A 21496-nucleotide genomic window follows, 5' to 3' on the forward strand; every position below is an offset into this window, starting at 1 on the left:
TTATCTCTTGACGAGTGGTCGAACTGGAATCCTGACATAAAAGTTACCCCTGAACTCCAGGGTGGAGGCCATTTCTTCATGTGTTCTGTTTGCAATTTAGATTTACTTGTCTTTCAAGTGTTAAGTGCTGCTTTTGTATCTGCACAGCCTGCAGTATTCATCATCACTCTTGGCAGCCAGCCAGTATCTCCTGTCAGCTTATGCTTAAGGTGCTGTGATTCATGCCTTACTTTGCATGTGAGAATGCACATGTGCAAAGTATCTGCAGTCCAATTTTTAACACTGGAAAAACACTCAGCTTCCTTCTCTCACCAGCAGGATTGGGATTGAGGCAGGCAAAATGAGGAAGTCAGCAACAGCACCAGAGAACCATGCAGAACACCCCCTTTGCAAGCATGGTCAGGACTTAGGTAAGGGCAAAGCTAAGCAAGCACCACCAAATAATGAAACCCCTTTTTGGGGGTATTGTTCCCTAAGTTCTTCTGTTTGGGCAGGTGAGATGGGGAATGTCCTGTGGCTTAGTTCGGGCAATGTATTCTGTTGCCTTGACCATTAAGCCACCATTTTGTTAGCCTCTGCCTCTAATCCCCCCCGCCCCCAATTTGGAGTTTGTAACTAGGCATTCACAGAGACTCATGAAATGCAGTATTTTTAGTCATTTTCAGATAGGTAAGAGTGGAGACATCCAGCCTGACTGCATGACAGCTACCAAGACACAATAACAACCCAGAGTTATGCTACCTGTCCCAAAGACACGCAAAGAGAATTTGGTCCAGTAATGCATGAGAGCTCATAGAACTTTGTGAGAGGCATTTTGGATCTATCCAGATGGTTCCTAGCACAAGCGTTCTGTTCTGCTACCACATTCTTTGCAAACAAGAGAACTTGGCAACAGCAGCCATTTAGATCTACATGTACTGTTCACCTTCACCTAATTCTGGGTAAGGCAGGGTCAGCCTTGGTTAGTAATTGGATGAGAGACCTCTAAAGACAACCAGGGTTGCAATGCAGAGGTAGGCAATGGCAAACCAACCTCTGTTAGTCTCTTGCCTTCAAATCCCCGGCAACAGTCGCCATATGTCGGCTGCAACTTTACGGCATTCCCTGTCACCAAACCACCTCCTCCCAGCCTCACTCTCCATCAGTTTCCCACCCATTCCCCCTCCCCATTCAAGCAGAATGCTCATCAGGTTTTTCTTCCCCTTCTCTAGCCCAGGAAAACCAAATGTCTTGTTTAGTATTTCTCTTCTTTATCAGAATTGTAATGATTCACCCACAGAGTGCCCTACAATCAATTCTACAGTCACCCCACTTGGTTGTGGACCCCGCATTTCAGTTCCTGTGCTGTGCTTAACCTCTCTACATATTAGTACTTTCTCTGGGAATGTCCACTTGGATTTTGACCTGGATCTTTGCTTGGGTTCATCCTCTGATTCCAGAACCGACACTCTGGAACGATGAACCTCCCTTTCTGAAGGCTTTCAGGTGCCCAGATGTCTGAGAACCTTTCTGGATGAATTCCCCATTCAGGAGCCAAACAGAACCCTTGGCTTTCCCCTGTGCTGCTTCTCACCAGCTCCTCAACCCTCTATCTTTAGCAGCTGCACAAGTGTGTTGGGGGACAGTATGGAATATTCACTTTACCGGCATTCAGTGCTATTTACATACTTGACACTATTCTGATTGCAGGAGTTTATTTTCAGCATGCTGAAGAAAACTCTCTGGGTTTCACAGTGGAGTCTTCCAACACGCCAAGGAACTTGGTGCCTTTGTCTAAAATCACACATACCCCTGATGCTAATACCTAAACCTGCAGCTCCTTCAGAACCAGCGGGAGAGGTGGCAGCAGAGACTGATGGCTTATGCTTGGGTGTCCCCAGAGTGAACTGAGAACCAACTGAGAGATGTGCTCTATTCCCATGTATACATGTCTAGCACATGTGCATCTTCTTGACTACACATGGTAAGCATTGGTTCCCACTGTTCGAAATCTTGCTCAAATTTTGCAAAAAAATTACGGTTTGAGCAGCAGAAGAATGATCCGTAATAAAAAAAAAAGATTTTAGCAAGTACTGACCAATCAGTCTTCTTGACTGTGTCTAAATTCTATTCCTGACTCTTATTTAACAAGCTGGAATACTGGATTAAGAACATCACTTCCATAATATTTGTTGGATTTTTTTCCTGTTTGTTAGTTGCCTAGTAGGAATAAAGTCCCTTAAACAAACACACTTTATTGCAAAAAAAGCAAGCTGGTTTTAGGAAAGACATAAATACCCTATGATTGATTGGTGCTTCATCCTAAATGATTTGATTAGTCAACGGCAGAACCATCATCACTACCTTAGGCAGCTTTTGCAGATCCAAGGCTGCACTTGATAGGTTTATTCAGGATAAACTGTGCTTAAAATTCTAACAGATGGACACCCATAGACAATGAACCATATCTGAGTGCAAGTGTGCTGTCTAACTGGAGTTTCTATCCCAGTACTCTGGGACAGGGATCCCCAACATCACACTCATGGGTGCCATGGTGCCCACCACTATTTCCCATGGTGCCCACCAAGCTTTTCAGAAAGTGGGCAGACCCATTGTAAGGCAGGGCTTTCCTTAGCCTGTACATGCCCCCTCCAAGTCTGTCTGACTGTTGCCATGAAGTTTGTTCTGGCCTTAGGGTTCATGGGGCTGGGCTGTTGTATGATGGAAAATAAGTGTTCAGGAGTAGAAAAGCACTCTCCTTTCTCTAGGCCTGCCATCCTTCCAGTGGCTTGGCCATTTAATTCTTTTGCAAAGCAAGAAGGAAGATACTGTCTTTGGCTCTGCCTTCTGTGGCAGCCTTTTGGAACAGCACTCACCACCACTCCCTTTAAAATTCAAAAGATGCATGCAGGCTCCAATAGATGGGGAACCTTTCCTGTTGGATAAAACAGCACGAAACAAAAGTACGTTCACCCTCCCCTCATAAAAACAGCAGGAAAACCCAGCAAATTAATGCTCCCCATAATATCAGAGCTATAATCTCACTCCACAGTATATGATCAAATCACTCAGCAGCAGTAAAGAATGGGAACATTAAAAAGAAACACCATCACCACCACCATTTTGGTTTGAAAGTCAACCTGTTGGAAAGCACCCTCTTTCAAAGGCTTTCTGGAAAGGATACTCTTAACTAGTTTCCAGAAGACCGAGAATGAGGAAGGCTGGAAATGCCAAAGCTTCGGGGAGGCGTTTCACTTCAGGCTGGAGCTCAAAGGAGGCCAACACTTCCTTTGTTCTCAGCAATGAAGCCCATTTAACATTTGGACTGCTGAATTCTGTACCAGATGAAGTTTCCAAACTGGTTTTGTTAGAGGAATGAGAGGATAAATGGATTATGCAGCACTTGGAGTCTATAAGGAGAAAGTCTTCTTATGGCAATGAGATATGGAGTACAGTAGAAATTGACCGGCTAAAAATCACACTAACAAATCGTTGAGAACATTGTTAGATGTTCCACCTTCAACTGGGACTCTCAGTTCTTTCATGAAAAAAACTACCTACTGGGTTGTTTTTACTGTAAAAGGAGAATGTGTTGCTAAGGAAGCATGCATTGGAACAAAGCAACAAAACTCAAGGCCAATTCACATGAAACAAAGTCCTCACAGCAGCCATGAGGACTCCACATTAGACGCCCATTGGGAATTTTGTATTTCCCAGACACAACCAAGCCTGATTCCAAGGGTGGCTGCTGCACACATGGTATGGTTGCCAACCTCCAGGTGGGGCTTGAAGATCCCCAGCTGATCTCCAGGCTACAGAAATCAGGTGTCTTGAAGAAAAATGGCTGCTCTGAAGGGTGGACTGGATAGCATTATATCCTGCTGATTGGTCTCTACCTTCCCCAGGCTTCATCCCCAAAATCTCCAGGAATTTCTCATCTCAGTTGGTAACCTTGACACATGGAGAAGAGACTCTAGCCTCTCTGCCTGCACCATTTTGGGGTCTTGAGAGGATCATGGGGAGCTGCTATTCATTCCATTAACTATGCAAATTTCCCATCAGAGTAAGTAGTGGGACCCTGGGATCATTTCAGGATGCAAAAAGAGTATGGGGGGGGGGCTGAAACCTCTTCTCCCCCACCCCCAACACACAACAGCTGCAATCAGAATCAGGACTGCATGAGTCTGAGAGGCACAAAACTCCCATCACGTCTGATACAAAGTCCTTCTTTTGTATGACTTCCCCCAAGTCAATGTGAAAGCAAGATTCAGAAGCCTGGTAAGAATCCTCAGAGATGCACTGGTAAAGAGGTAGGAACTATAGGTTATACTATTGCATATAGTCAGCTGGTGTAAGCGTGTTCCTTCTGAGTGGTTTCTGCACTGTTTAATGTGTGGTGTTTAAATATTTATGCTTTGTTTCATCATTGTGTCAGCTCTATATTGGATTTCAGCTGGTTTTCAAATTTATAAAAATATGCAATGTTTATTGGATGTCCCAGCTGTTGATCATCTTGCCTTACACTGCATAACCTGCACTGAGTCTCAGTGAGAAACGTGGACTATAAATAATGTAAATAAAAAATAAAAATAAAAAAACTTTGACCTGGAAGTTTAGATTCATGATAAAAGCAGTTTAAAGTCAGGCTGGTTGCCTTTTTATTTGGTTGGTCATGGCCTACCTTCAGACAGCCACATCGCCATCTCATTTACATGTCACCTAAAATGAACCATGTTTTATGAAGTTATTTTGTGAGTTGATGTCTCTCTCCACATGGATCCAGAGGAGTTGGCCGTGTTAGTCTGTAGTTGCAAAATAGTAAAGAGTCCAGTAGTGCCTTTAAGATTAAATAACTTTATAGTAGCATAAGCTTTTGAGAACGACAGCTCTCTTCGTCAGATACATCTGTGGTTCTCGAAAGCTTATGCTACTATTAAGGTTTGAATTGATGCCTTCTCAGTATTTAGGAGGGAGATATCAGAATATCTTCACTAAACGTTAGGTCTTTATGGAACCTTGTATTGGGTCACTTTATGTACGTAACTGCTCTATCAAGACTGAATCTAGTGGAATAAAAATTACAAAATAATTGCTTATAGATCTTGTTAGTTTTTAGGATTTAGTCAAGATTGTCCCTGTACTGTCTATAATTAGAAGTAGTACATTGCTTGAAAAGTTGCAACATTTGTGATTACTGCCCTGAAACAGAGAAGTTCTACAGAAGCCCATACCGCTGAATGTAAAAAAGTGTATACGTCATGCACTGTTCCTTTTTTACCACTCCCTTGTTGTGACAGCCAGTTAAAGTCAAAATGATAATGATAATTTGAATTGCATGGACTTAAACTTTGTTCATTTTTACATGAAAGAGTTCTCAAACATTTGATCCCACACACACACAGTCTGAAGTTATATAATCCAGATAAATCTCTTAAGGTGTGTTCCATCTTCTCGACACTTGTTCACAGGAATTTCACAGGGTATGACTTCAGTGGAATGTCATTATTAAATAGATTATAGATTATTTTCTTTAGTGCTCACTGTCTTTCATTACAGTTGGCACTATGAGGTTCAAAGAATGCCTTAGGAATTCATTTGCACACCATAAACTCTGGATTAGTTCCCTAACCTGAAATGAACGAACAATCTGGAACAACAGGCCAGCTGTTGACTGCGTCTGTTTTCCGTTGGCATAGACCAAAGGATCCCAGCTGCTTAAAAAATTGGACTATCTATTTGCTAAAATAGACCTTGCTGTTGGTGGAGAGTGCCCTCAAGTCAGAGCTGACTTATGGCAACCCCTAGTGGGGTTTTCATGGCAAGAGACTAACAGGTGGTTTGCCATTGCCTGCCTCTGCAAAGCAACCCTCATCTTCTTTGAAGGTCTCCCATCCAATTACTAACCAAGGCAGACCCTACTTAGCTTCTGAGATCTGACGATATCAGGCTCACCCACACTATCCAAGTCAGGGCTAAGCAGATCTTAGCACCAACATAAAATTGCTGTCTTTTATTGTTTTATCTTCTGTTGGTGAAAAGCAAGCAAACAGAAGATCTGCGTATTATTATCTTACAACGGGATCTGATGGCATATCCTCACTGCCGATTTAACCTTATTTAATAAAACTACCCCATTCCCCAGACCTGTGTAAACTTTATGGCTGAGGGTAGATTAGGAGTTTCTAAAAGAGAATGGCTGCCAGCCCTCTCTTGCGCTAGCAAATGGTTCCCAGGAGTGCCTGTGGCAGCCATGACAGTTGAACACCAATATACACAGGCAGTCAAGGCTTTTTTTCAGCAGGAACGCGGTGGAACGGAGTTCCGGAACCTCTTGAAAATGGTCACATGGCTGGTGGCCCCGCCCCCTGATCTCCAGACATAGGGGAGTTTAGATTGTCCTCCGCTTCCACTGAGCGGCGCGGAAGGCAATCTCAACTCCCCTCTGTCTGGAGATCAGGGGGCGGGGCCACCAGCCATGTGACCATTTTCACCGAGGGCAACCCACTGAGTTCCACCACCTCTTTTCCCAGAAAAAAAGCCCTGCTGGCAGTACATGCCAAATAACAAACACAATCTTAGCCATTACGTTAAGGGTCCAAAAGTCTACTACCTCGGTCATGTGGTACAACAACACCCTTCAAAATTTGCTTGTGGAACTGACAGGAGCAACGCCGCAAGTCCTCAGGGTCCTGATAGAAGGTGTGACCCAAGCACACAGCTGGTTCCCTGGAAAGCTACACAACAAGGGGAGCAACGAGGAAAGGGGAATTGCATCCTCCCCATGCTCTTCCTCCCCAGACCACAGCTGCTCATCCAGGCTGCCTCAACTATCCATGGCTACACAGACATGACTGGAAATTGCCCCTGCCCTTGTGCTACAGTAACCGTAACACCCTCTTCCTCTGTATAGCAGCAGACTCGGCTTCATCTCTTGGTTAATGTGGCCAAGAGGAACTCTTTTTAAAATTAATTTCATTTTTCAGGATAAAATAGAATAAAAATACAAGGGGAAATGCAAATGGTTGATATAGACTAGAGCACAGAGTGCCTACCAATCTTGATTCTAGAAGGTATGCCTTCAGATCTCCACTTAATCATACTATTACTATGAATGCCACCAGTTAAAATTAGAAATGTGAAGGCCTGGAAGTGGAAAACTTGGGGGGGGGGAGTAATATTTTTTCCTCTGAGGATTCACCCTCCCCACCTAGATTTTCAACTGGAGAAATGGAAAATTAGGAGAATTCTGAAAAATACTCCAGGAAACAATTATCTTGTTTAGAACGAGTTAATGCTTTTTAGAGGTAAGGTTGCACTCACTCAAAATGTGTAGTGTAAAGACTGGTTATATAAGGCAATCTACAGCATTAGTTAATGATAATTCCTGAGTATACACTGTAGACATATACAAGATACTTTTGAGGATATGTTTCTTGTTTACATGTCCTGTAGACAAAATTAGTCAGTGTGCTGTAACTCGTATGATGATATTACATTACAGTTTGATGGGTTGGATCCATCCAGTTTTTCTGCAGGTGAAAAGAGAGGGAGCCCTCTTTGACCACCCAAAGAGCCTATGCTAGTGATCATGGGACATGTATGTACAAAACCCTTGCACAATGTTAATGATCTGATGACTCTTCAATTGCATAGATATTTCCATTGATTTATTTGCAAAAACCCAACATACAAAACTTCTGGTATATGCAAACGCAGGGCAAGTTCCAGAGAAAGGATTAATTCTAACACTTTATGCCTCTTCTTCATCTAATCAAAATTACTAGAAACAATAAACACAGAGAAAACCTGTGTGTAATTCAAAAGCTTGCACCAACAAAAGTTGGTTACACAATGCATTTTTCCTAGTTATGTCCCCAGGTTGGCAGATCTGTCCTGGGAGTCTGTGCTTTCCAGGTGTGGGGGAGCCTGATTCAGATCACAGTCACAGTATACAGGGACACTTGAGCCTCCTCCCTGGACCATTTTACCAACCTGTAATGGGCCTGGAATCCATTTCCAGTTGTGAAAACAGTCCAGGAGTGAGGTTTAAGTCCTTGCCCCTGTGGTCCCAATCCAGATCAAGCACAGACTCCTAGAACACATCTGTTTACCCACCCTTGGACATACCCAGGAAAAATTATCATGCCATTAAACTTGAAAAGCAAGGTGGAGGCCTTGTTCTGAGCAACGCAGAGCAGCTGCTTTTCCTCTAGACTGACATTTGTACCAGAGGCTCCGGGGGACTTGCTTGCAAGGACAAAAGTGATCCTGAGAGACAAAAGCTGCCCTTAACTCACCTCTACTTGAGTCATCCACAAGCCACTGAGGTGCCACAAGCTCTTTCATCTCTTCCTCTTCAGTTTCTTCATAATCAACCCCGGACAGAGATGTCTCCACCCCCTGGGCCCCGAGGATCCTCAAGATGGGTACCTTTGGCTCTTGTGCCATCACATTTAGCCCTGACCCAGCAACATGCTGGCATCCTACAAAAGAGAAGAGAAGAGAAGTGAGCCAATCTGGATGTCAGGATTCCCAGCCAGACCAAAACCAGCAGGCAGGTGTGTTTACCTGACAATTATATGAGGCAGTAATTGCACATGCCCTCTCCTTCGAGAATGAGTCACCCCCAAAGCAGCTCTCAGCTTTTCTAAAGAAAATGCCTTTATGCTTCCTCAGGATTTCTAAAAATGCACTGGAAGCTCTGAATTAATGTACTCATTCACCACAACCACAGCAAGGGTGCCAGTTAAGAAAAATGGACTTCCTATTGCAGACAAAAAAGCACAGAGGCGGGCTTTGAGGCTATAGTTCTAAGCACATTTACCTGGAGGGAAATACCACTACAACCGGCACGACTGACTGCTGAGAACACACTGTTACAGTCTGACAGCAAAAGATTACCTGGATTGCCAAAGTGCTGGTTTGTCAATTCAAGGGCTGTCCCTGGACAGAAACACATCTTGCCAACCACAAACAAGCTACTTTAGGACATAAAGCAAAGAGCCCAGTGGCTTCTCACAGCCACTGGTTCCCAAGGCTTTGCACAAAAATGATGGACGTCAACAGATCCTACACAAATTGCCAACTGGTGTTGTACCCCATTGTAGTAAATACTGCCCTTCCTGCAATAAGAGATTGTATAGAAGGAAAAAAGGAAAGCGAATACAACCCTGCAGAACAAAAATAACAGTACAGCACTGAACACACAATGTTCATATATGTGCTTCCTTGGGAGTAAACCACTGGTGAGCCAGATCTCTGCCCTTCAAATGTTGCCTCCTCCAGAGATTCATTTGGGGGAGGGGTGGCGGCTCAGAACAACCCTCTCCACAGAAGCAACAGCATCCCCCCCCATAAGTATCATTAGCGTCTCTTACAGGATTGACATAAGGGTTACTTAAAGAATGCAGCCCTTTCGGGCCATTTTGCGGCCCTAGATCCTTGTCCCAAGAGCCATCCTCAAGCAGAGCCGGGCCATCACTCTCCGCCGGGCCTACCTCACAGGGTCGTTGTGATTTATTTTCAAAAGTTGGTTAAAAGGAACCCTCGACGGGTCAACATCGGGGCACCCTTCCCGAGGCCACGCTGCTCTTCCCCGCCCCGCCCGGCAGTCTCGAAAAGACGAGGGAAAGGGCTGCCCCGCCACCCGCTCCCTCGCCCTCGCTCGCCCGCCCGCCCCCGCCGGCCACTCACCGGAGCCCCGGAGCGCCAGCAGCAGCCAGGGGAGGAGGAGCGCGGCGCGCATGGCGGGGCCGGGGGCGCCTTCCGTCGTCGCGGCGGCGCGCTCAGCCCAGCCCAGCCCAGCCAAGCCCGGCTCCATGCAGGACGGCCGCGGCCAGCTTCGCACAGGCGGCTATATAGGCGGCGGTGGCGCCGCCGCAGAAGCAGCGAGCGGCAGGCAGGACGGAGGGACGCGGCTCGACGTCAGCCGGGCGGGGAAGGGCACAGGTGCGCCTGGCAGCGGACGGAGACGCCGCCCAGCCAGGGCCGCGGAGGCGGACGGCTGCCGGTGACTCAGGAGCGGTTCACGGGATCCGGCCGCGGGGGCTTGGCCCGGTAGACCGCCGGCGGGGCCCGATGGCCCCGGGGCAGGCTGCCTTGGCGTGGCCGCCGTCTGGGGAGCCGCGGCTTGCGGACTGTGCCGGCTGGCGGCGATCCCGGCCTGAAGACTTCGACGCGCTTGGGACGCCGCGCCGCAGCGGGTTCCCTTCCCGCTCGGGATGCCTTTCAGCGGGCGGATGTGTGCGTGGCCGCTAGACCCTTGTGGCCCTCGGGGTCGAGCTGGGCGGATTTGGCCAGTGGGACCCGGAGGCAGTAAACGTCTCTCTCTCTCTCTGGGGAAGTGCTGAGTGCCGATTACTTAGAAACAAGAGGTTGTTGTGAGACCCCCCCCCTCCCCGGCCCCAGAGGCTCTCCGCTTCCACTCACATCCCCGCAGCTCTCCAGGAGGCCTTGGAGGAGGTGGGTTATCTGGACCCATTTCAGTCTGGTCCAGTTTTGGGGTTGTCATCTCGACTGACAATCATCATCAAGGGAAGGACCAGGACAACTGTGTCCCTGATGATGTGTTTACCATTATTTTATTATAATATTTATTATAATATAATAGTACAATAATATAATATTTTATTATTCGCTTCATTTACACCCTGCCTTTCTCTCCAGTGGGAACCAAAAGCGGCTGGCCTCAGTCTCCTCCCCTTTATCCTCACAACAACCCTGTCAGGTAGGTTAGGCTGGCCCAAGATCACTCAGGCCCACGGTCACTCAGCAAACTTCCATGGTAGAGTGGGAAGTTGAACCTGGGTGGCCCAGATCCTAGTATGACACTCTGACCACTATACCACAATGGGTTTGGGCCTGGCCATTTGAAAGACTTTGCTTACTGCGTGGGCCACCCATTGGATCCTCCTCACAAGCCCCTGCCTTCAGAAGTAAGGTGGATAGAGACTAGAAGGGCTTTTTCAGTTGTGGCACCTTTCTTTTGGGATGCATTGAGGCGTGCCTGGTGCCTACTTTACTGTCCTTTAGGTGACAAGCCCAAATATTTCTCTTTGCTCAGGCTTCTAATGGAATATTCCATCTTTTCCAGCTGTTTTATGGTCAAGTTCTAGCCTGGAAGGGTGCTTTGTGGATATCATTTTGTCTGCTAAATGTTGTTTTAATTACTTGTTTTGATAATGCTATGTTTTTGCTGAGTTTGTTTTTACTTTTACTTTGTGAACTGCATTAAGAGGCTTGTGGAGGGGTAGCAGAGATACCTTATAAATAAATAAAACAAAAGCCTTATTCTATCACTCCTTTTCAGCTCCTAAAGCAGCTTTTCTTCCTGGGGAAACGATGTTCCTACAAATCGATGTGTGATACCATTTATACGTATTAGTTTGTGGTTAGCCTCACACATGAAGATGCTTTTTATTTACATGTAAAAATGTAATGTGTGAATGAGACACAAGAACTTTGAGGGGGAGAGAACATGCCACAGACTTTTCCTGCTAGCCCACCAGCTTGTTTCATATAATCCATTTACATATTTATGTTTGGTTCTTGTTATGTTTTACCTCAATGACTAGCAACAGAGACCATTCTTTAAAAAAACAGACCCTAGAAAATGGCGGGACCTCCAAAGGGATGGGCCGGCTCGTATGGCTGTTCTGCTGCTGTGCTGGCCTCCGCGGAGGTGGGTCAGCTCGTCTGACCTTCCTGCTACTGCGCCAGACTCTGCGAGGGCAGGCTGGCTTGCCTGGCCTTCCCGCCACTGCTCCGGCCTCCTCAGAGATGGGCCAGGCCTGGATGCCTGGCTGTCCTGCTGTGGCGCTGGCCTCTGGAGGGATGGGCCAGCTCGCCTGGCCGTCCCGTGGCGGTGGTGCCCTCAGCAGGGACAGGTCAGCTCGCCTGGCCATCCTGCTGCCACAGTGTCCTGCAGAGTGACAGTCTGGCTCGGCTGGCCATCCCACCACCATGGTGCCCTCTGGAGGCTGTGTTGGCCACGATGTACTTTTTATCCTGGTGCTCCTGTGTAGGTGCACCAGGATAAAATGTACGTTGTCGGCAACATGGTTTGCCTTTTATGTTTGAGGATTATCTTGCCTGTGCCTAATATAACCAAACTACCAGTGTATCTATTTATAAAAAGTGCCCTTTTCCTTTAAGGATAAATGTTGGCTGTTCAAAACCACACAATATATGTAAGACCCTGTTTTCTTCATGGTGGTTTGTGGCCCTGGGCATGGGTCATTTTATAGAAAAAGAGCTGGAGGAACTCATTAGCATAACTCATTAGCATATGCCATGCCCCTTGACATCACCGGAAGTGTGTCATTAGCATAACTGATTTGCATATGCCACACCCCCTGACATCACCTATCCTGGCTGTTTTGGACCCAATCCTGGCCATTCAGGGCTGTAATTGGGCCCAAAATGGCAAAAAGGGGCTGAAAATGGCTGAAAAGGGGCCCAAAATGGTCAAGAGCGTGCTGCTGCTGAGTGGGAGAGTGATCCACCACCGGTCAGAGCCCCGATCCGGGCCATTTTGGCCCCAATCCAGGCCGAAACAGGCTCAAAACGGCCGAGAGTCAGGTGGGCAGGGCCACCTGACGTGACTTCTATGGGGAACTACCGGAACTGCGTTCCTGTGCATTCCCCCTCAAAATGAGCCCTGGCCCTGGGTAGAATAAGTAAAAGTTAAGAACATAAGCCCCCCCCATCCTTCTCACACCTGGGAATAAAGCTGAGGCAGAAAGGTTATGGGGTCCCTTCCCAAGGTAGGGACTTGCCTGGGGTTATTTCCCCTGAAGGAGCAGGGGTGCCCTACTAGGAGACTGGACAGCATCCTATGTCAAAGGAAACATTCCCTTTATTTATTTATTAAAAACATATGCCACCTCTTCACAGTCCTGCAGGAGGTGGCTCACAACATAGCAGATCATAAAATGTAAAAGTCATTAAAATTAACAGTCATTAAAAATCAGCCAATAAAACAACAGAGATATAAAACACTTGGCAGCTGGCATGATTATCATAAAAGGCCTCAGGCTAGAAGCAGATTGGGGGGGGGGGAGGTCAAACCCTTAGTTAAAAGTTTGGATAAAGAGAAATGTTTGGCTTGGAGCCAAAAGAGAGTAGGGTAGGTGCCAGGCAAGCTTCCAGGGGGAGGACATTCCAAAGGTGCCACCACGGAGTAAGCTTTTTTCCTGATAGCTATTTGCCTTACCTCTGGAGATAGGGGGTCACAAGAGGAAGCAGTGCTTCATGTACCTCGACACTGAATTGTTTAGGGTGTTAAAGGTAACGGCCCACATTTCCAGTGGTGCCTGGCAACAACTGAGCAGTCAGCTAGTGCAGATTCCATGACAGCTTGCCCCCCCTCATCTCCCTGGATGGACAGGACTTGGACATCTGACAAGCTCTGTCACATCTCAGGTGTGCTTGCACACCTGTGCTCCTCCCCACATCCCCCATGCCCCTGGACCAGCCTAGTACAATTAGAATTCAACTTCTCCACCTCCATGGGTACTGTTGGGCCAAAAGGATAGACTGTTATCAGAATGGGTCTCCTTGTGAGTAAGGGGGAATTAGCAGCAAGGAAGATGGCTATACAAGAGGTAACAACAGGATAACTCCACCAATATTTATGCGGTCCCTTCCCAAGGTAGCAGACGAGGCTTGGTGCTTTCAAAGTCAAAAAGTATTTTCATTTAAAAGGAAACACACACACACAAGTAATAAAAATGATTCGCACATACACTCAGAGGCCTAGGAAGGTAGCCGGAGATTTGGAATAGAGGGAGTGAGGGAATATATTTACCTATCTCAGAGAGTAAAATAGTCCATGGAGGAAGAGAGCTTCAAACGTCCCATGTTCTTGGCCAGGAGGGAGACTTAGGGAAGTGATCAGAAGGGAGCAGCACTTGGATCCAGTAAACATGCACAGTTTGAATGGGGCAAGAGCCCTGGTTCTTATAGGGCAAAACGTGTCCTGAAACTGGGGAGCCCCCTTAGCCATTGGGACAAAGACCCTAAAGGTCAGTTCCTAGGAATAACAAAGGTTTGATTACCTTTGATTGGTGCTGCTGGGGTGTGATAAAGGAAATGCAAAGTGTTCTCCTGGTAGTTTGAAAAGAAGCAGTATGCTAATTAATACTCCAGGAGCTGAGTTGATGAATTTAGATAGGGACAGCATCTTCCCAGGGCAAATGAGAACTTGTCAGTGCTGATTGATTGTTCCTCGATCTTGGGATGGGAATTTAATCATGGAAGGAGGACATTGGAATGTGTTAAGTGGGGTGATGCAGTGAGACCCTATTTTGCCACAGCTCTACCCGCAGCTGGTGGGGTAGTAAATCAAATCACCTCAGTCCTCAGCATCTTGCCTGAATATTCCATTCAAGGCTTAATTTCCCGGACGGGACTCAGCAATGCTGACTGAAATTCCCCTGCTGCAGATCAGGCTACATTAATCCAGGGGCCTTGTGATTTTTATATCACAGGCAGCTATCAAACAGCTATTAAATATGGAGAAGGCCGGGGCTGACTGCTTACATGACCCCTCTGGAATATGTCCAAAACTCACTGGAAAAGACAATAACGCTAGGAAAGATGGAAGGCAGTAGGAAAAGAGGGAGATAGCTTAACTCAGAAAAGGAAGCCACAGCCCCCAGTTTGCAAGATCTGAGCAAGCCTGTTAATATTTGATTCATTTTTTTATTTACGTTATTTATAGTCCACCTTTCTCACTGAGACTCAAGGTGGCTAACACAGTGTAATTCAATACCATCAACATTCAGTACCCAATACATAGGGAATAGATTGCAGGAGTTTGAAAACAAGCAGAACTCTGATACAGAACTCAAACAATGCTGAAACAAAACATAAGCAATTTGACATGACATAATTATTAAAAACAACAGACAGTGCACAGTAGTATCATCTACAGACCATATCCCTTTATAGAAGCATCTCTTTGAATCATTTCCTTACAGCACAGCCCTATTACCTGTGTAAAAAAGTCCTCTTTGAGTGTATTAGGAATGTCTTCTATTGCGTCCGGGACCCAGGAGGGGAAGGAAAATTTAATTTGAATTTAAATTGTAATTTGCATTTAGTAAGGTCAACCACTCCATCAATATAACATAAAGCTTTAACTTTTGAATAATGGCAGTATAAAGGGAAAACATTTTGTGTAGCATAGTGGTTATATGTTGTAGTTGTTGTGTTTTTTTTCCTTCCTCCCCTTGTTCCCTTTCTTCCCTTTGTATTGTTAGTTAATGTAGTTAATAAAAATAAAAATATTATTAAAAAAAAAAAGGAATGTCTTCTGCCTCACCTAAATTATAGCTGACATCCAAATCAGTGTATATTCATGCTATTTTGCCAGAAAAGAACTTTGCAAATTTGTTACAGTTAATTGTCTGTTCATGAGACAGTAACGGTTTAGATTTTGGAGTCAGAAGTGCTGAGATACCTTGAACAGCTAGACTGATCATGAAGCAGTTGATGCAATGTTTGAAGATAAATAATTTTTCTTTGCTGCTATCATAGGTCTTCAAGTGAGCTCTGTAACCCACTCTCTCTGATTCAGTGCAAGTTTTTTGCCAGTGTCTTTCTATTCGTCTTTCAGTCCTCTTTAGATCACCTAGCTCTGGACTGACTTCCACCCCAAGGACAAGAGAGATTGCATCCAATGATCTGACTCTCAAGCGCATATACCCTGAAAATCTTGCTGGACTTGCTACCCACCTAAAACTATGTACACTTCTATGGCACTGAATGGTTCTGTGCTTGGGAGTCATCTCAATTTCTCTTTTCCCCCCTGCCCCTGCCAGCCAGCAGAAGGTACCTTATAACCTCTGTCCCTATGCAGAGTGCAAACCCCATTATTATTCCATTGGAGTTGCAAATTTTGGCACTGACCCTGGGGTGTAACTCATTTTACCACAATAATCATCAAATGCAGCAGCTATAAACCTCAGGAGGGCGAAAACTGCCTTTGAACACATTCTCTGCACACCACAAGCAGTGGCTCCTGACCTCCTCGCTCCAGGTCCCTGCTCCTCTACACACTAGTTAATAGTTTAGGCGGTATTGCATATGTGTCATTGGTTATTTTAATTGATTGCTGGTTTGTAAGCCACTTTACGTTTATGGATGAAGCGGGCATGGTGTTTTAAAATAAATCATCATACCTCTTTTGGCATCAGGGTTTAGGTTGAAAGTGAGTTTAAAAAGTGATTTCTCCTTTTTTAAAAATTCAAGGAGAGTTCAGGACAATCATACCTGGAGCAGTGATCCATTCCATCAGTCTATTGGTGCAATGCCAGCGTGGCAATCCATTAAGATGAGTAAAAGCAGGGGGCAGCCGGGAGTGGAGAAGGCTACCGAATCCTTTCTCCACACATAATTTCTCCACTCTTTCCAAACAGCCTCACCTCCCTCATGTGTTTGAAATTCAAGAAAATTAATTGATAAAAGAGCTTGCTCATTGGAGAGGTTATCGGAAGTGGGGGAGCCATGGGCAGAGGAAAGATGATGGTTCTGAATTTCCTCTCTTCCTCATGGCCTGGAGTTCTTTGAACCAAGGAGACAGGATCAGTTTGAATAACATGGCTGCCCTTTGGAGGACTGTGCTTCCCCCACTCGCCCACCATATATGCTGGCCACACATCTGATACTGAACAGGCACCTCTCTCTTGTTGCCTCATCTGCTTTGGTGTGCAGTGGGCTCAGCAAGCATAGTCCTAGATTTCAGCCATAGGTGCTGATTTTCTGTGTACTAGCCTCAGAGGAGGGCATGGCAGTAAAGGCACACTCCCATCTCCTCCCATGCCTAAAATGGCTGCCACATCCAAGCCTGAGGAATAACAACATTCAATTTATATACCGCCCTTTAGGACAACTTAATGCCCACTCAGAGTGGTTTACAAAGTATGTCATTATTATCTCCACAACAATAATCACCCTGTGAGGTGGGTGGGCCTGAGAGAGCTCTGAGAGAGCTGTGACTGACCCAAGGTCACCCAGCTGGCTTCAAGTGGAGGAGTGGGTAATCAAGGCCAGTTCTCCAGATCTGAGTCCTGCGCTCTTAACCATTATACCAAACTGGCTCCCAGGAAGCCCCAATTTGAGCAGCAGTCAGAGAATAATACTGTTAGCCTCTATTGCTGTACTGCTGGAAGGTGCTTCTGAGAGAATGTATGTGAAATGCCTTTATTATGTAATTCAGTTACTGGTATACAACTCAACCTTCCCCAAAAATTTGCATGCCTTTGATTGGGACTGGAAGCAAATGGGAACCTTGACTCTGTAAACGTGGGAGAAGGATGCCTGCTACTTAGTATTTCATATGGCAAATTAAGATCTCATTAATCATCTTGTTTGCTCTTAGAATGCCTGGAAAGTACAACTTGAAAGGAAGTTCTATGGACGCGTACACACATCGTTCAGCAGAACCGAACAGCTGGAGTTTCTCAGGGTGTGGCACAAACAACCTGGGAATCTGAACTTGACTGATTCTCACTATTCTAAGGGCACAGGATAAAGAAGAAACCAGCAACAAGCTTTGAGCCAGGTGTTGAGCTTGTCTTGCTGTCTCTGTAGACTTTCTCTCCATTTTCCACTTCTCCTGTCACAGTTTAGTTGAACCTGACTTAGGACTTGTTCATTTGATACTCAGTTGCATACAACTTCCAATTGTCCCTCCAGAACTTGGATCTCTGTTGAATGAAACATCACCATTGCTGTATCGGGATCCCTGTGCGGAAAATGAAAGACAGTCACAACAACAGTCAGAATCTTCTGTGTAACAGGGTGACTTTAATTTATTTATTTTTTTGTTTATACTATTTATAGTGTGCCTTCCTCACTGAGACTCAAGGCAGATTACACAATATAGGCCAATACAACCAATGAACGGGACATTCAGTAAACATTCTGTAGTGTACTGGGAGCTTCAAGAAAAAGGCTTTAGTAGCAAAGTTCTGTACAGCTGCATTCCAATTGGCTGGGTTGTTTAGCTGGCCAATCAGGATTCCCCTATAGGCTAGTGAACTAGCGAATAGGGTTTCTGGATACCGGGTGTTTGCTATTGGTTGAGTTTAATTGTGGACGTGTTTTGGTGGGGAGTTGAGTGTTCTATAACTGCTGTTTGATGTTTGTGCATTGAGTTGTGATGTTCCTGTTAATAAAAGAGTTATTGGAAATCACTTGAACTGTCATACCCACTATATAATACATTCAATAAGCAGTACAATAGGGTAAGGAGGACTGCAGAAATTTGAAAACAAGTAGAAATCTTATACCCAGCTGAAAAGAATGCTGAAAACAAAACACATGTCAAACTAAACAATGCAGAATTATCCAGTAGGAGCATACTTACAGGAACAGACAGTACACATTATTATAATGCACAGTCTCTATCCAGCACTTCTCTCTGAACCATTTCCTTATAGCACAGTTCTATTACCACATAGAAAAACCCTCCAGAATAATTCAGTGTTGCATAGTTTGCAGAAAGCCAGGATCATGGGAGCCATCCTAACCTTATCAGGCAGGCCATTCTCTAAGGAGAGGGTCACCACAGGGAATGTGCGTGTATGGACTGCTGTTGATTTTGCCCATATGCAGTGTGGCACAGAAGGCCCTTTTCAGGTGCCATGATGGTGTACAGGGAGAACGGTTCTGCAGATATGAGGGACCATGAAGGGCTTTGTATGTGATAGCCAAAACTGAATTGAACCCAGGGCGTAATATGCACATTCTGTCTCGCTTCTGATAATAACCAAGCTGTGGCATTCTGCACCAACTGGAGCCTCTGAGTTGATTTCAAGGGAAGACCTATGTAGAGTGCATTGCAGTAGTCTAGTCCCACTGTGACTGTGGCATGGATCCAGGTGGCCTGATCAGCAGTGGCAAGTAGGAAGCCATCTTCTAAGCTAAACTGATTTTGGAGAAGGCATTTTTACAGCTGCATTAACTTGCTTCTCTGTGCCCTTAGAATGGAGTGGAACGCTACAAGATCCCACACTGAAGATAGCTTTGAGTCTGTTTCATGAGGAATGATTAAAACCCACACAAGACACATCCACTGATATCTGCTTCTGCCTCCAAATGCCTCAACAGAATGGCATGATCTACTGTATCAAATACTTTCATGCAGTTAGGCCCAGGGCTTTTTTTCAGCAGGAACGCAGTGGAACAGAGTTCCAGAACCTTTTGAAAATGATCACATGGCCAGTGGCCCCGCCCCCTAATCTCCAGACAAAGGGGAGTTTAGATTGCCCTCCGCGCCGCTGAGGGCCACTGTCTGGAGATCAGGGGGCGGGGCCACCGGCCATGTGACCATTTTCTCCGAAGGCAACCCACTGAGTTCCACCACCTCTTTTCCCAGAAAAAAAGCCCTGGTTAGGCCTGATGCTTAAAAAGGGATGGCCCACTCACCGAATGCTACTGGCTTTTCCCCTTCCACACCTGTCTGATTTCAAAACAGTAGCAGGCTGTTTGGCTTCCACTTTGTTGGTGTCTTTTTGAGGACTGCGGAAAAGTGCATTCTTGGAAAAGGCACCAAAAAACAGGAGCTAAACAGCCTGCTACTGTTTTGAAATTGGAGACGTGTGGAGTGAAGGGGAAAAGCTGGCAGCATTCAGTTAGTGGGCTGTCTCAAATGGCCTAAATCAACTCACACAAATAGTGGAAGCAAATGGTTCTGTTGTAATAAATACAGTAAATATACTACAATTTAAGTTACCTGGAAAATTCACAGAAGCATACTGCCATGGTGGACTGCTTCTCTCAGCACTCCCCAACTCTCTGCCCACCCACCCTCCATGGAGCATTTCTCCCTCTCAAAAGCTCACATCTTGGAAATCTAGTTGGTCTTTAAGGTGCTACTGAACCTGGATCTTACCCTTCGACTGCAGATCAGCACAGCTAGCCACCTGAAACTATATTCATCTGGAAACTGGTTGCCTTCACCAGTGCTGTTGCTGGTGCTGCCTCGGCCTCTCTCTGTTCCCCATTACTGGGCTGCAGCATCCACTTCTTGCTGCCTAACTACCATCAGGACCTACTGACGGGCACTTTAGCTGCAGCATCTGGGTGCATTATAGAGATCAGTGAGGGGTTAAAATTGAGGTGAGTTGGGTTTCTTTGAGGATCCCCCACCTTTCTCCCCATAACTAGAGCACTGGTAAAAGTTCCAGGAATAGGATCCAGGGCTTTTTTTCAGGGGGAACGCCAGGGAACGGAGTTCCAGCACCTCTTGAAAATACTCGGCAATAGTGCTTGAAAATAATATGATTTCAAAGAATCCCATGTGTTTCTTCCTCATTTCCCTCTTGAGAGTTCCGCCACCTCTTTTCCCAGGAAAAAAACCCTGGGATCGCTCCTTGACAGTGCCTTCTTCTTGGAGGTATGCACTGCCGTGCTGTTCCTTCTTCCCACTTCCTGCTTAGTCAGAAGAGCAGCCACAGCAAATGCAGAGTTTGCGCCGAGTGAGGTGTACTTGAGTGCAGACTTGTAACTCACCCTTGCGTAGTCGTCTGCCGATAACAAGAACTGCCTCTGGGCAAAAAGACGTAATAACTGTGATATTCCGTTTTGCTTGCAAGTCAAAAATTGGGTCCTTGCTCGGGCTCCTGCTCTTAGGTTCGCTCAGCAGAGATGGGTGTGTTCAAAATAACATCCATTTATTAGCAACAAAATACAGGGATGAGGGAGTAACCAGTTTCAGGATGAAGGAGCTCATGCAGTGTACAGAACTAACAAGCAGGGGCTCCAACCCAGGAGACTAACCAACACACACAAATATCCAAAGGGGAAAACAAAGTGTTTCGTTGTAATGCATTCAATAAGTATTCCACAATAGCTTTCCAAAAGTTGGTTCTTTATGCTTCTTGGAAGCCACAAATGACTAATACAGGAATGCACGGGCAGGTGAAAATATGTAGGCTATTAATTTTTCCAAGAAAAGCCCTGCTGGATTAGACATCTGGCCCAGACAGATGCTTTTGGGGAAGACCACATGCCCTTTCCTGCTGTTGCAACTTGCCTAGGTTTGAATGTACACTGAATTCTGGCCAGAAATTACTGCCAGCTGTTCCCTCTTGTTGGGATGTTCAGCCAGCTTCAGTGAAAGAGTGGGCATTTTCTGCACTAGTACTGCAATTATGGAATTACGGTGTGCCGTTGAAGATCCATCACTTTCAGTTTCCTGCATAAAAACTCCTACATGAAATGCACCATTCTCCACTACCACACATGGAGTCAGTGTTTCCTCTGAGGGATCTTCAAGATCACTTTCCTGGTTAGCCACTGTCAGTTCAGACTCCAACAGTGTGTATAATGAAGTTTAAGGCTGTGCAATTAAAAAAAAAATTAAATTCAAGCTATTCAGCATCAGGTTCATCATTGTCCTCTTTCATTTTCTTTATTATCATTATGAAGCTCATTCAATGTGGTGAAATTTGACTCCGTGGGCTTGGGTGGAAAATCCATGCAGAGCTGTAGCTGTCTTTCCCTCAGT

General features: G+C 45.6%; 1 protein-coding gene across 1 annotated transcript in view; it reads right to left on the minus strand.

Annotated features, from left to right (window-relative positions):
• Positions 1–9818, minus strand: part of AREG (amphiregulin) — a 33957-nt gene extending 24139 nt beyond the window's left edge. The window contains exons 1-2 of the mRNA XM_054994895.1: positions 9673–9818; positions 8277–8462 (exon numbers count right to left, since the gene is read on the minus strand). Of these exons, the coding sequence (XP_054850870.1) occupies positions 8277–8462; positions 9673–9799 (313 nt within the window). The 5' untranslated portion in view covers positions 9800–9818. The remainder of the gene's footprint in view (positions 1–8276; positions 8463–9672) is intronic.
• Between the last annotated feature and the right edge of the window lie 11678 nt (positions 9819–21496).

Source organism: Eublepharis macularius, chromosome 12 (assembly GCF_028583425.1).
Source record: "Eublepharis macularius isolate TG4126 chromosome 12, MPM_Emac_v1.0, whole genome shotgun sequence".
Classification (NCBI taxonomy): domain Eukaryota; kingdom Metazoa; phylum Chordata; class Lepidosauria; order Squamata; family Eublepharidae; genus Eublepharis; species Eublepharis macularius.